The 15,815-nt window shown below is 37.0% G+C and overlaps 1 protein-coding gene across 3 annotated transcripts in view; it reads left to right on the forward strand.

Annotated features, from left to right (window-relative positions):
- tet3 (tet methylcytosine dioxygenase 3) overlaps window positions 1-12,735 on the forward strand; it is a 75,423-nt gene extending 62,688 nt beyond the window's left edge. For all 3 annotated transcript variants that reach the window (XM_022664714.2, XM_049470686.1, XM_049470685.1), the window contains 5 exons: window positions 1,003-1,153; window positions 3,288-3,377; window positions 4,432-4,569; window positions 5,358-5,706; window positions 5,807-12,735. In XM_022664714.2, coding sequence (XP_022520435.2) covers window positions 1,003-1,153; window positions 3,288-3,377; window positions 4,432-4,569; window positions 5,358-5,706; window positions 5,807-7,506 — 2,428 coding nt within the window. In that variant the 3' untranslated portion in view covers window positions 7,507-12,735. The remainder of the gene's footprint in view (window positions 1-1,002; window positions 1,154-3,287; window positions 3,378-4,431; window positions 4,570-5,357; window positions 5,707-5,806) is intronic.
- Window positions 12,736-15,815: the final 3,080 nt, after the last annotated feature.

A 15,815-nucleotide genomic window follows, 5' to 3' on the forward strand; every position in this document is an offset into this window, starting at 1 on the left:
TTCTATTATAAATTATTCAGTTTCTATTATAAATGATTCAGTTTCTAGTATAAATGATTCAGTTTCTATTATAAATGATTTAGTATCTGCTATAAATGATTCAGTTTCTATTATAAATGATTCAGTTTCTATTATAAATGATTTAGTATCTGCTATAAATGATTTAGTATCTGCTATAAATGATTCAGTATCATGTTTAATCATGTTTTACAGTGTGGAAAACTTGGTCATGGTCTGATTGCATGTTGTTACAAAATGTTATGGAACAGAAAGCAGTGTAATATTTCAAAAAACAGGTAAAAATAAGTCATAAAAATAAGTAATTTGCAGATTTTAAGATCAAAAGGGAAATATAGAGTCTTTAATACTTCACTGGAGGTGTAATATTACGATACACGCATGCCCTAAAAGATACATCGTCATTATTAAAATGATTAAAATGTTGAAGAAATGGGTCAAGGTCAATCCAAAATATGGATTTCTAGTGCAGTCACAAAGTTCAATCAAAGACCGTCAAAGACCAAAAACAATATAATGATGAAACTGGCACTCATCAGGAAGTTCATCATCAGAGTATTTTGGTTTGTTTAACACTGTTTTTGAGTTACTACATGATTCCGTATGTGGTTCTATATAGTGATATAGATTTACTATACTATTGGTTTATAATGGTGTTTGTAACTGTAAAAGCTGTCAGTTTTAGGGTATAGATTATGTAGTACCACTTTAAAATAAGACTACCTTTATAAAGGGTTTATAAATGGTTTACAAATAGTTTATTAATGGTTAATAATTAGGTTGTAGGGTTCACTATTTGGCAAACAACAGGTCATTGTTGCCCTTTCTACGTATGTGTAATAACTGATTTACAACCTAATTAGTAACTATTAATAAACTTATTGTAAACCATTTATAAACCCTTTATAAAGGTAGTCTTATTTTAAAGTGGTACTGATTATTTAGCTGTATAGATGTTGAGATGTTGTGTTGTTTTGTCTACAGTCGTACGTGTGCATGCCAGGGGAAAGACCCCGAGACCTGTGGTGCTTCCTTCTCTTTCGGGTGTTCCTGGAGCATGTACTTTAACGGCTGTAAGTACGCCCGCAGTAAGACCCCGCGCAAGTTCAGACTGCAAGGAGAACACCCCAAAGACGTACGTACCTTTATATCTACCTCTGCTTCATCTGCCTGACAAAATAACCTCTGCACTCGAATATAATACATTTGTTTGTAGTATTTTTTAGACCTTTAAAAGGCTTTTGATACAGTTAACCATCCTATATTATTAGGAAAGTTACATAAATATGGCTTTCAGGTAGAGCTGGGCGATTAATCGATTTTATCGATGAATTCGATTTTACAGTTAAGGACGATGTGTTTTTATGAAAATCAATTTTCTCCTGTACTGAGCTTAGCCCCGCCCCTCCCTCCTGCGCTTGTTTATTTATTTTTTAAGTTAGAGGGTGCACTGTGTCAGTACCTAAACTTGCACCTTTGCTTGTTTCTGGTTGCACTTTAACCACAAAGGGGACATTTAAGTAAAAACTAAATAAATAAACTATTTTTTAACCATTTTTTAAAATCATCTTTATTTTGATTTTTAGTATGGGGAAAAAATCGATTTAAATCGAAAATCGTGTTTTAAAAAAAAAAAAAAATGAAGATTTAGGTTAAAATCGGGTTAGGTTAAGGTTAAGGTTAAGGTTAGATTAAAATTGAAGATTTTTTTTTTGGGCCATATCGCCCAGCTCTACTTTCAGGATACAACGTATAATCTATTAAAAAGCTACATCTCAGATAAAAGGCAGTTTGTTTATGTAGATGGCTGCTACTCTAGTAAAGCTGAATTAATTTGTGGTGTCCCACAGGGTTCTATTCTGAGACCATTAGTATTTCTTATTTTTATTAATGATTTGTCTAATATCTCATATTTTTCTCCAATAGTGTTTGCAGATGACGTGACTCTTAATAAATTGTCATTCAAATTTTATTTTAATTAATTAATTAAGGATGCAAATACTGGTTTAGCTGCTTATGCAACCTGGTTTAAATTAAACAAATTCGTCTTAAATATAAAAAAAGTCTAATTACATTATTTTTAGTGGTAGAAAAATGTACTCTAAAAGCATATAAAAAATTACAATAGAATCTGTGGTGTTGACTAAAGGAATCATTATTGATGAAAATTTGAGTTGTAAAGAGCATATAGACTAATGGGTTAGTAGAAAAATAAATAAATCTATATGTATAATAAGGAGGGTTAGTTATCTGGTTAACACAAAATGTCTTCTTACTCTTTACTATAGTCTTATTTATCCATATCTTTTATATTGTAATTTAGTTTGGGGGAGAACATATTCTACTAGTCTTAATAAAACTCTGGTTCCTCAGAAACGGTTTGTTCCTATTGTAACACAATCAAATTTCTACACGCCATTCTCTCGATTTACAATATTAATATATTTCAAACATGTATTTTTATTTATTAGATGTATTCAAATCATGAACATATCCCGCAGCAATTAAACAATTACTTCATTACAAATGCAGAGATTCATAAATATTCAACTCGTCAGTCTTTAGATCTTCATCTTCCTAAATTTCTCTCTTGTAGAGTCAATTTCAATAAGATACAGAGGAACAAAGCTGTGACGTGATTTTAACCATCTGGCAAAAAAATGTTCATCTGTAAAACATTAAAAACGACGTTTAAAAGATCATTTGATTAATGTTTTGTGATCACTATATATATTTATATCTTTTGTGTGTGATATTCTTTTGTTATGTTCATTATAATAGTTTTTAATATATATATTTTAATATATATATTTAGGTTTTTGCATTTACCTGCACTGTATTGTATAGCTATTTGCAGTAAATGTATGTTGATGTATCAATATCAATATATATATATATATATAGGCCTGTTATAATAGCAATAGTTTGTGGACGATATGTATTGTCGAATAAATTATTGCGATAAACAATATAATTGTCAATTTAAGAACATTTAAATGCCACTGATATATAACGATACCAAGAATATCATAACAAAGAAATAAAATAATAGATTTTTCTTCAGCTACTACTGTGCTCAATGAATGCCTGTATGCAGATAACCTTCAAATAAAGTGTTACCATATATTTCATATATATTGTTAATATTGATATATTTAATCATATTATTATTAATATTTAGAGAATTCAGTTATTTTATAGCTCTGTTCTTTCTGAAATACTAAAATTAAAATGAACTAATGATACTATGGATGTATGTTCTACTGTAGGAGGAGCTTCTCAGGGATCATTTCCAGGACCTGGCCACTCGAGTGGCCCCTGTGTATAAGAAACTGGCCCCTCAGGCTTACAGCAACCAGGTAAGACCTGCCACAGGTGTGATGTTTAGATGCACAATCTGCTCTTTTTATACAGTATCCATCTTTCTGTATTTTCTATTTATATGCATTTTATTAGCTCTTATTTTTTATTTCTATAAATATATAATACCTGGTATATTTTCCTCAAATCTACCTGTTAAAACATATAGTGAAAAGTGAAGTTGTTATTATTATCTATGAATAATGTATAAAAGTCCTGTAAATATGTGTAAAAATGTTCCGCTCAGACTGTAACCATTTTTTAAAAACAAGATGAACACATACTGAATATCTGTTCTTCACTTTTTTTTTACATTTAAACTGCACACTTTTAGTACTTTATAGTTATTTATTCCATGTATTTCAATCTTTTATCATTTTTAATTCACTTCTTACATTTAATGTTGATTATTTTTCTATTTTATTTAATTTTTCTTCTTAGTTTTCATTCATTCTTTTTAATTATAATGTCTTGTAACTTTTTTATTGTATTTTTAATTATGTTTTTAATCTCTTTGTAAAGAACTTTGAATTAGAAATACACTCACCTTGCCTTGACTAAAAGCTCAATTTAAAAACTGTACAGCAGTGATTTAGAAGCCTGACATTTTATGTAGATTTGTTTGTTGGTTTATTAGTAATTTTTGGCAAAATATGACATTTACATTAATTCCTACAGTGCAATACACTGCATTTATATTAGTTGTATTTTTGTGTATGAGGCATATGATGCATACATTTTACTTTTCTGTTAAAAATCTTTTCTAAATAAAGCGAGATGAATCCTGGCAGCGTTTTTAGTTGAACCCCAGTTAAAAAAGCCTGGAAACTAATTAAGTCACAATTTATATGGGAAAAAGTATTGGGACACTTGCTTATTTTTTGTTTATTGAAAAGGCAAAGGTATTAAAATAAGCGTTTATGCTGCTTTTGTTGGAATAGCTGTCTCTGGGAAGGTTTTTAATTATCTTTTGCCTTGCTGTAAGGATTTGGTTGCATTTTAAATACACATATTGTATATTGTATAATTATTTTTTTCTCTTTATTTCCACAGTGCAAAAACGAAAAGGTGGCGTCAGACTGCCGGCTGGGTTTGGAAGAAGGACGGCCCTTTTCGGGCATCACTGCATGCATGGACTTCTGCGCCCATGCCCACAAAGACCAGCATAACCTCCACAACGGCTGCACTGTGGTACGTATAGATTTATATGATATATAAAACTATGTTTACAGAACGAGTGTATGCAACTGTATTTGTAGACTTTAGTTGACTTTATTCAATGTTATTCCTGTTACATATGTAGACCAATGTAGTATTAGAAGTCTTGCCCAAGGACTTTTATTGGTGTAGCGCAAGCATTCACCAATCCTCAACCCGGGACTTGATCCTCAGTCTGGTCAAGTTTGAACCAGTGGTGGATTAATCTCTGGTCCTCCTTAAAAATTGATGGTTTAGGATTCACTTAAAGTGGACTCTTGTGTGGTTTTCTACTAATGTAGATACTATAGACTCTTGGCGCCACCTGTTGGTATACATATTTGGTTCATTTTGTCAAAAGACTGCCTCAAGATCTTGCTTTAATGGCTAAAAACGTTCACCTACAAGAACAGCTCCTTGTTTGGAGGTTGTCCCTCATGGTAAAATGGGTGAAATTAGGTCCTACTATTGGCGACGTTAGAAATTGCGCAATTAATCTATAGTTTGAACGTCTTTCCTGCAATTGAGTCAAGAATAGGTTCTCAGTGTGGACTTCTCTATTTGGGACAAGCGTGTAAACTTTTTCAAACTATGGCAGAAGAACTCAACCATGCCATTTTGGCAATTGTATTTTTTAAATGGTTTATAAAGAATTCCCTACAACTTTATTAAAATTATCTTTGAATCTGATCATTGAGATCATAAGATGGTTCCTCCAACAGGACTTAAAAATTGCCTGATTTCCAGATCTGTACTAAATCCATCCAAACTCTCCTTTTCAGGTGTGCACTCTTACAAAAGAGGACAATCGGCAGGTGGGGGTGGTCCCAGACGACGAGCAGCTTCACGTGCTTCCGCTTTATAAGGTCTCAACGGCGGACGAGTTCGGTAGCGAGGAGAACCAGCGCCGCAAAATTCAGACCGGTGCTATCCAGGTGCTCAGCAATTTTCGCAGAGAGGTTCGCAAACTTCCAGAACCTGCCAAGTCCTGCCGACAGCGGCGGTTGGAGGCCAAGAAAGCTGCATCAGAGAAGAAGAACAAGAAACAGCAGCTGATTGAGACACCGGAGAAAACTATCAAGAAGGAGGTCCGGCTTGCAGTTTCACCTCACCCACAGCAAGGCAATAAAGGTACGATTACGTTGCACCAAAGGACAAGTACATAGAAAGTCTTTAACATAAATATAACTGCATATACCCATATTATCTTTTATTTTATATCTTCTTTTAGCAATTCCAAAACAAGAGGTGAAGCCCACCATCAAAAAGGAGCGCTTTCAGGGCATGAATGGAGAATACCCCGCCCACGGGAATGGCAAGATGTGTCCTGATCCCTATGGGATGAATGGTGCCTATCCCTACCCTGGTCCCTATGCAAGAGGTGGCCTGCTTCCCAACGGCCAGCCATCTGCACCCGGCCCTATTAATGGCTTCCATCCAAACCTCCAAGGTATGCCCTACAACTACTACAGCCACCCCTCCAATGCACTTTTGCCCCCTGAAGTCTTGGGCTGCGACGGACGAAATGGGACCTGGCCTAAATCTGCTGCATTAGACCAGAAACGAGATCCCCAGGCTAGGCTGGCACAAGCGTACTCCAACCGCCCCGATCAACAGCGCCAGCAGGTTGCCGACTTGTCCAATCCTGGCTACTTGCATCAGCCTGAGCTATCCCAGTCTCCAGCTACACCTAACCGTACCCCATCTGCAACCCCAGATCAACACCGTGGCACACCAGTCATCAAGCAGGAGCCTACGGAGGTGCCGCTATATGACAACAGGACAGATGGACAAGTCCGGAGTTGCCCCAACACCCCTAGCGTTACCCCACAACCCGATGCCTGGTCTGGGCACAAGCCCAATGGCAGCTTGGCTTCCAAAGGATGGGACGGAAATCTCAGACCAGGTGTAGCCCATTCACCGTTCACTCCAGACAAGCAACGGCAACTCCACCAGCAACACCATAACCAGCCTCAGCATCCTCAGTATGCCCATCAACAGCAACATTGGGGATCCTACCCTGGTACACCAATAGCCTCCCCAGCTCCTTCCCCCTCTCCGGCCTTGAAAGGAGGCCTGTCTCCAGCTCCTTCCCCTCACCCAAGTACCCCTCACCATTGGGAAAGCCCTGTTCCCAGTCCACAACCCAAAGCTTGGGGTCCTATAGGCTCTGCAGGCTTTGGTCCTGGGGGGCTTAGGCAGGGCACGCCAGTTGGCGCATTCCCAGACAAGATGTTGTCCCAGACTGTAGAAGGTCGAGGATCAACACCTCTAGGCCTTCAGGAGAAAGCTTGGAAGTCTGGCGGTGCTTCAGCAGCAGGAAGCACTCCATCTCCTGCTCCGGAAGGTCGCCTGTTTCCGGATGCCTTGCAGAAAGTAGACGGGCAAGCTTGCTGGCAGAGTGACGTGGAAAGCCACAGCGAACGAGATGCAGAAGAAGAAGAAGAAGTGTTTTCAGACAGCGAGCACAACTTTCTGGACCCTAACATCGGAGGAGTAGCGGTGGCGCCCAGCCACGGCTCCATTCTAATCGAGTGTGCCCGCCGGGAACTACACGCCACCACGCCGATAAAGAAGCCAGACCGCAGTCACCCGACCCGCATCTCTCTGGTGTTCTACCAGCACAAGAACTTGAACCAGCCCTGCCACGGCCTGGCACTGTGGGAGGCCAAGATGAAGCTGCTTGCTGAGCGGGCGAGGCAAAGGCAGCAGGAGGCAGCTCTTCTGGGCCTCTCGCAGGAGGAGATCAAGGCTTACGCCAAGAAGCGCAAGTGGGCGGACGGAGCCTCGAGTCCTTCCTCGGGGCCCACCAAGGACAGGCGGGAAGGGGTGGTGACACGGATGGCCCCCACACAGCACACCACCACCATGGTCACTTTGTCACCCTACGCCTTCACCCAGCTCACGGGGCCATACAGTCGCTTTATGTAAGCTCTTGCAAAACTGGTGCCCCCCTGTGGCTGGGAGCGGAATTGCAGGGTGCTAAAATGAAAAAGTGAGAACAAAATCTCACCCTTTCCTTAAAACCCTGAACCTCTCCCAGCTCGACGTCCTCCCTCTCTGACCTCGGCATCGGAAGAGAGAGAGAGAGAGAGTGCGGACAGAGGGGACGATTTTCTCTATTTTTAATTTTCTTTTTTTTACCTCAAGTTTTGGTGGCAGTTTGGGCGAACCCCAAACGGACACGCTGCCTATGGTGCTCTTCTTCTCTCCAACGTGGGAGGGATTCCATAGTTTACCCTCCCTAAGTGAATTTAATGATTCTAATTATTATTGCTATTATTATCAATATTATTACGATTGCTATTGTTACTGTTGATGTTGATATTACAGGTATTGTTATTATATTATGAAGATGACTATTTTTTATTTTAAATGTATTGTTTTTCATCAATGTCGTTATTAATATTATAATTGTTTTTGAGGGCTTTTTATCCTTTTCTTTTATTCTCTCCGGACCGCGAGGGGACTTCCTCGTCTCCGCCGGTCTCACTTGTTCGATTTGAATGTGAGAACAAGCTAATCATGATTTTTTAAGTTGTTTTTGGTTTTGTTTTGAGTGTCGTTGTTGTTGTTTTTTCTTTCTTTGCCTTTTCTCCCATTAACCTCTCCATACAATATGGCACCTTCACGTCACTGCGAGCCATGCCTGTGTCTACAACCTACGAGAGACACTCTGGAGGAAGGACAGTGTTCATAAGAGGGCTAGTTCCATGCTGTAATTACAAAGTATGTGACCAAAATAGGCGAGGGAAGTCCCGGCATCGTCATCGGGGGCCTTTCTGTTTCGTGCCACTCTTATTCATACTGGAGGTCTTTACTGGTCCTTCTAATGGTGCTTATTTTCTGTCTTAGCTTCTGTTTTAGATTCTTGCCCTTCTTGATCATCACGGTGGCTGTGACGTACCAGTGATGTGCTAATGATGTACCAACATCGGTGCTCTTTAAACGAATCTATTCAAGCAACAAGCTGCCCCAGGTTAGGTGCGACCGGTTACCTGCAACCGATTAGGTTTAGTCGATTAGATTCAATCGATTTGGTGCAACCGGTTAGGTGCAACCACCTCTCCTGAGGAGTCAGTAACATCATCAACTGCTCACTTGGTGCTGACTAACATTCTTAAGGTGCAGTATCTATCCATTCAAGCCTATGAGACCGAAGTAAGACTGAGGTCTTCGAGGTGCTACTAATGCAGTTTGGTCCACTTTTGCTTACAATGCCCTAAAGATCATGACCCACAGTGGGTTCCCGCAGGTTCCCGCAGGTTCCAGCGAGTCTCCAGCAGGTGCATCCTCCAGCAAGACCTAGCAGTTCTAGTTATTCTAGCAGTTCTGAACATGGCTAAAGATTGGGAATTCTTCAAATGTGAACCAGATGAATGGAGAACTCTTGAACTCTGGTCCAAAGCATGACTCTAGAATTATTAAGCTAGTGTGGTGCAAGAGCGAGACCAGAAAAGACCTAAAAGGAGAAAAAGAGGTTGGTGCTACTAACCGTGCCTCTTTCCTTGTCTCCATGCAAAGTTACTCTTTAGGTCTTCCTGGTCTCGCCCTTCGCCCTCCCCCAGAGAAAGCTAAGCTGATGTCTCCTATCTTAGCTCGAGGTGCTTCTTAGCATTTTAGCACTGTTTAGCACTGTTAGCTACAGCGGTGCGGTTGTGCTAGCGAGCGAACTGAAGAGCTGGAGGTCTTCAGGTTGGTTCCCACAGGGCAGTCGATGCTTCGGTGCTCACGGTTGAGTTGTTCGGGAGGGTCTGGTGCTTTATGGAGCCGTCCTCTAATTCTTTACCTCGTGTTGCGACGCTGATCCCTCTGATGTCACAACATGCTACTAATCGAAACTCGGCGCTACAGACTGCAGGTCTTTGGACCTGCATCCACATACTTATCTACTTTTTTTTATTATTATTTATTACATTTATGATGATGATGATGATGATGATGATGGTTATGAAGATTATTGTTATTGTGCTTGCTGTCATTTCTTTTTTTATTTTGTTTTATTGTTTCATTTTAGACAAATTGTAAATATAGAAGAAAAGATTTTATAAAAGCACTTTTAATCTTGATTTTAATGAGGAGGAAAAAAACGATAAGAACGTAATATTGACAACTTGAATCTTAGTCATTTTTTTGTTCGTTTTTTTCTTTTTCGTTCTTTTGTTCGTTTGGCTTTTTTAATGGAATTTTATTGGGAGAGATAGAAATGTAAATAGTTAAATATTTAGGTAAGATTATTTAACTGGTGAGGAATAAATCATGAATGATTCCTTTCATTTTTTTTAGTCAACAGTTGTCAGTATGATGTCGGGCCCTCAACATTAACGGCAACGCTGGTGCTCACATAGGTTTCGGATTGGCTTTTTGCCAGTGATACGGACTCGAGCGAGCTGATCCTGAATCAGTCAGCCCTGGTTTATGTTCTCTGTACTCAATATACTGCTGTTTTATTTTTAAGAATATGTACTGTACTTAGACCAATACCTCTGAACAACCACCGATACAGGCTTCCTCTCCCGCCAGTCGAGAAAACGGACAGAACTGAGAACAAAAACGTGGAGAAATGGCAGCATGAACATTTGACACGTTGAATGATGGTGACGATTGGACAGATTGGAGATGGGAAGGAAAATGTAACTAAGGTTAGTGCTTGATTATGTAAGAATTTACCACACCATGAAATACCGCAACGCTTAGGGTCAAGCTGCTTTCACACTGAAAACGGGAAACAACTGTCCAATGCGGCAGCCAATCAGAGAGAAGCTCAGTTTGCATAGGACACCTTAGTGAATTTTACTTCACTTGCAGTGCTCCCGACACTAAAAGTAAGAGTGAGGACAAGCGAATGCCTTCTCTGATACATTAAAAGTCAGTCCCCGCCTCTTTTTTGGTTCCCACTGCCATCAGTCAATCAATACAGCATTTGCTCTCTCGGGACTCCAGCAACTGATGCCGAATCAAAACATCATTGTCTTCATTTGCTGAGCCAGTCGGAGTCGTCAACCACAGTAAAGGTTTAATGCTTTCAGCTTTTGAACTTTAATGCAATGTGCATTGTCCAAATCTTAGCTCAGCCAATCAGAGAGCAGTGGGTGTGTCTACTAATTCCTAAAACTGGCTAGAGCTCACTTTACTTTAGCTTAGCTTCGCTAGCTAACTCCCTAATTAATCCACTCACTAGGACTCCCTAGTGACTTGCAGTCTCTTGCAATGCTCCCAACCTACCCGTCCAAAAAGAGCATGACTTATTAACTTAATCGTGCTCTCTCAGACTCCGGCTGCTGATGCCGGACCAGCATGAAGCAGGTTTTGTGGTTCTCACAAGTGTCATTGTCAACCGTCAACCACAGTAAGGGTTTAATGCAATGTGCATTGTCTAAGTCCTAGCTCAGCCAATCAGAGAGCAGAGAATAAGCAATGGTGGTTCACCAGGTTATTGATCACAGGGTTGTGGGTTCGAGATCCAGCTTCATCAAGCTACCACTGTTGGGTTCTTGAGCAAAACCAAGCTAACGTACTCTAGTAATACATTTTCCCGAAAACGTTTGTGGACCATTTCTGGTTTAACACAGAGAGCGCCACCCACTTCACAGATTTTCGCAACCAATCGCAAAAGCAGTGTTAATTACACAATTGCGTAATTAGCTTATCTTAGCTTTAGCTTAGCTTCTCTTCGCTAGCTAACTCCCTAACTTACCCACTCACTAAAACTCCCTAGTGAACTTGCAATCTCTTGCAATGCTCCCAACCTACCCACCCACAGAGGGCTTATTGACTTATTTACCCTAATCACACTCTCTCGGACTCCAGCTACTGATGCCGAAGAGGCGACTGTATCGTATACCACCGTGTTCAGTGTGGAAGCAGCTTCAGGGTGCGAATAGTACGACCCATAAGGTTTGAGCTGGCCAATGAAGTGATCTCACGATTGGATTTTTGGATTTGTTGGATTTTTAGTACTCTGGTTGAATCGCAGATTTTCACAGATTTGCGCTGATTTTCGTCGATTATCGTAAGCGTTTAACACCTTTCGCCGCAGCAAAATCATGGTTTATTCTGCATTCTTTAGCGAAGGCGTGAAAGTCGTTGGTTCAGAACGATGAAATTAGAAATTATTACGTGAATTTTTGAATCTTTTAATAACCATGGTGCTACCCCCTAGAGGTCACTGTAGAAATGACGTGCTGCGTAGCCGGGGAACGGTTGCTGTGCTGTTTTTGAAATCTTTACTACGATCTTTGAAGCGTTGTCTCAGATTTAAGCGTATAGGAAACGTCTATGGTGCTGATGATGATGATGATGATTTACTTTTTTCACATGTTGAAAGACTGTATGATGATGATTATCGCAATTGTCATAATTATCGTTATTTAAAACGAAGCACTCAGATTTCTTGGCAGTTTTCTTTTCTTCTTTATATTTTTCTTTCTTTATCTCTCTGTTTTTTGTTTTTTAACCCTAAATAACTGAAATGGTACTTGAAGCAGATATCTAGAATCAATGATATTATACAGGTAGAAAAATGAAATTTGTGTGCTATGGAGATAAATAGACTGACTGTTAACTTAATAAGATGTTCTGGCGCTCTGCCACGAGCCTGGAAATGCGCTTTTAAACCCCAATTTTTAATTTTTAGTTCATTTTAATTTTATTTTATTTTTCGACAAACTTTCGTTGAGTTCATCCATGCATTCCTGCACTCTTTCACACAAATCACAACAAAAAAAAATCACAAAAACACAAAAACACTCACAACACACATTTAAAACACACACACTCGCGCAAAAACTCTTGAAACACTCTCAGATTTTTCCTAACACACTTTTTTTAGTTTTATTTCTCCCTCGTCAGCACTCAGAATCAAAACATTGATCATGTCCAATAAAAAAAAAATTACATAATTATTACATAAAAAAATTTAAACAAACTTTAAAAAAAAAGAGAAATAACTGGCAGCTACATTCCTCTATGAGTTAAAGATTGCTCTTTGGTTCTATTTTTCATGTCAAGTATGCAGTATGTATAAAGTGTTTTTTTCTTTCGTTCGGTCTCTCTCCTCGTAGCTGTTTGGTGTATTATGTGAATACATAGTGTATGTGGTAAAAAAAAATCCCACAATCCTGTTTTATGTTCTGCAAAAAATAGAAAAAAAAATAAAAATCATGATTTAAAAAAAAAACGTTTTGTGTGCATCTGTTTTATTCTATTCTACTTTGTTCTATTCTATTATCTATTTTATTCTATGATCTATTCTATTTTATTCTTTTCTATAATAATCAATGTTATTTTATTCTATTATCTATTTTATTATATTATCTATTCTATTATCTATTTTATTCTCTAATATTATATTTTAGTTTATTCTATAATCTATTTTATTCTTTTCTATGATATTCAATTTTATTTTATTCTATGATTTATTCTATGATATTCTATTTCATTCTATGGTACTCTATTTTATTCTTTTCTATGATCTATTTTATTATATGATCTATTCTATTTTATTCTAATCTAATTTATGCTAATATAAATTAGCGTATATTTATATATATATATCATTACACATTACATTTTGGGTTGTCTTGACCACAACACATTTTGCTCTATAAGGGCCCGCTGTCCTCATATGTGGACATTTTTCTCAAAAACTACATCATGTAAAAAGATCATTTTTAGATCGTTTTAACACTAATCAGGTGCCAATTAGCCTGAATAAATAAAAGATAAATAAAAAAAATGCATGCCATGCGATAGTTTGGGTCTTAGGAGGATATATATATATATATGCTCGGTTCAGAATTAGAATTGACCTGCATGGTGCAGTAATGAACCCTTTTTTCTTTTTAAACGAGTTTATTTATCTTACAGGGCATTCTTTTTCTAAAATACAATATTTTATAAATACTTTACTAGAAAAAAGGGCTTTTTAGCATTTCACTAGATGTTGAATTATTGCTGTGATGATCCAAACTATAAAGAAAAACATGGATTTATTAAACAAAACAGAATACGTTTTATATTTTAGATTCTCTTGTTTAGATGATCAGTTTTTAGCATCTCTGCTGGATTTTCTCAGTCAGTTTTATGAGGTAGAGTCACCTGGAATTCAGGATTTCAGTTAACAGCTGTGCTGAACTCATCAAGAGTTAATTACTTGAATTTCTTGTCTCTTAATGTAAAGTTTGAGAGCATCAGTTAAAGTAAAGTAGTGAAGAGGTAGAGTTACAGGTATACAGTGAATAGTGAATATTTGAGTAATGTTCGAATCCAGATTATGAGAAGAAAGAAATACTCAAATAAATAAAGATAGATAGATAGATAGATAGATAGATAGATAGATAGATAGATAGATAGATAGATAGATAGATAGATAGATAGATGATGGAACTGGCACTCATCAGGACTGCAACAAGAAAAGGAAAAGTAAGAGTTGTTGAGTCAGAAACCACAAGTTAAGCACAGTTTTGTTTTAAGGTTTTTTGTTTTTCTTCATAGTTTGGATGATTTTATTAGTATTAATCTACAATGTAGGGGGATTTACTGTGTATGTATAAATTATGTATATATGTTTAGCTTATAATCTTATATATTATGTATATATGTTTATCTTATCCAGCATTCCTTAAAACTGAAGCTACTTTAGTTGAATTTGAGCGTGGGACTCAATTACTCATTTACATAATAAATTACTCACTGGTAATCAGTAAATTAGTGTAATATGAGTATTTAAGTGCACTTGTTTGAAGTGGGCTGTTTTAACCTGTTTTATAATTAAGTGCACTTAAAAGTGCGCACTTCCGTATTCAGCTCCACTTCAGCGAGTCACTTCCGCCACCTAGTGGCTGTATATGGAAACAACACCACTATAAAACTTGTATCATAAATAATGTTATAAATACGCTGTAAAAATAGCTTTCGAACTGATTTATTTACAGTATTAATATTATTTGAAATAAATAACTAATAACTATTTATTTAGATTCCTATATTGGCAGAGAAAAAATGCAATATATGTTATTATTATTGTTATTATTATTTTAAACCATTTTATTCCACTGACATAATGCTTATGTTATTAATAATATTATTAAAATGCATGCTAAAATATTTCTCACCAAGTAAACATAACGATTTTAGTTGTTAAAATTTGTGAACGTTAATTATTATATATTTTTAAAACTACACTGGTTTTTACTAACAGATATAATATTGTTTTAAATCCTGCCAAATTACTTTTTCTCAATCACATTTTACTGATTTTCCTGCCATAATCTGGATTCGAACATTACTTAAATATTCACTATTCACTGTATACCTGTAACGCTACCTCTTCACTACTTTACTTTAACTGATGCTCTCAAACTTTAACATTAAGAGACAAGAAATTCAAGTAATTAACTCTTGATGAGTTCAGCACAGCTGTTAACTGAAATTAGCCTGAATTCCAGGAGACTCTACCTCATAAAGCAGACTGAGAAAATCCAGCAGAGAAGTTCAAAACTGATCATCTAAGAATGTAAAATATAATATTCTGTTTTTTTCTTTTTTACACTTTTTATTTAATAAATAATTCTATATGTTTTTCTTCATAGTTTGGATGGTTTTAGTATTAATCAACAATGCAGACATTTTTAAAATAATGAAAAAAGAAGAAGAAACGAATTTAAGGTGTGTCTAAACTTTTGACTGGAACTGGATATTATTCTACTTTCTAAAATTAAAATAATATCCAGGATAAATAGTTTATTTTTATTTTTATATTGAGTTTTTAGCTCCATTTACCCCCATTCATTTTGGACTCACTCTCGGGCTCCCTCTAGCGGTTAACGGCGGAGATACGGAGTGGGCGGACCCTACGAAAACGGATTCAGGGGGGACTTTTATTTTTTACTAAGGAAGAAATAATTATATTACACATCTTTTTAAACAGTTAAATTAACAGATAATATTTAATTTTGTTTTTAAACCTTTTTCAATGTTTTAACGTTTAAACTTTTAGATTAGATGGATTAAACCAAAAAAATACTTTTACATTTTTACCGCTGTTTTAATCAATGTCAAAACATCCTGTGCACTAGTGCATCATGGGAAATGTAGTTTTCTGCGCATTTGTTAGCGGCTGTATTTTCTGCGCATGTGTTAGCGGCTGTATTTTTCTTATATTTGTGTGTAAAAATGAGAAGACTAAAAGCAGAAAACAACACTCCCAAACGTATTTATTCCAGTTTTACTGTTTATCT

This window comes from Astyanax mexicanus, chromosome 22 (assembly GCF_023375975.1).
Source record: "Astyanax mexicanus isolate ESR-SI-001 chromosome 22, AstMex3_surface, whole genome shotgun sequence".
Taxonomy (NCBI): Eukaryota; Metazoa; Chordata; class Actinopteri; order Characiformes; family Acestrorhamphidae; genus Astyanax; species Astyanax mexicanus.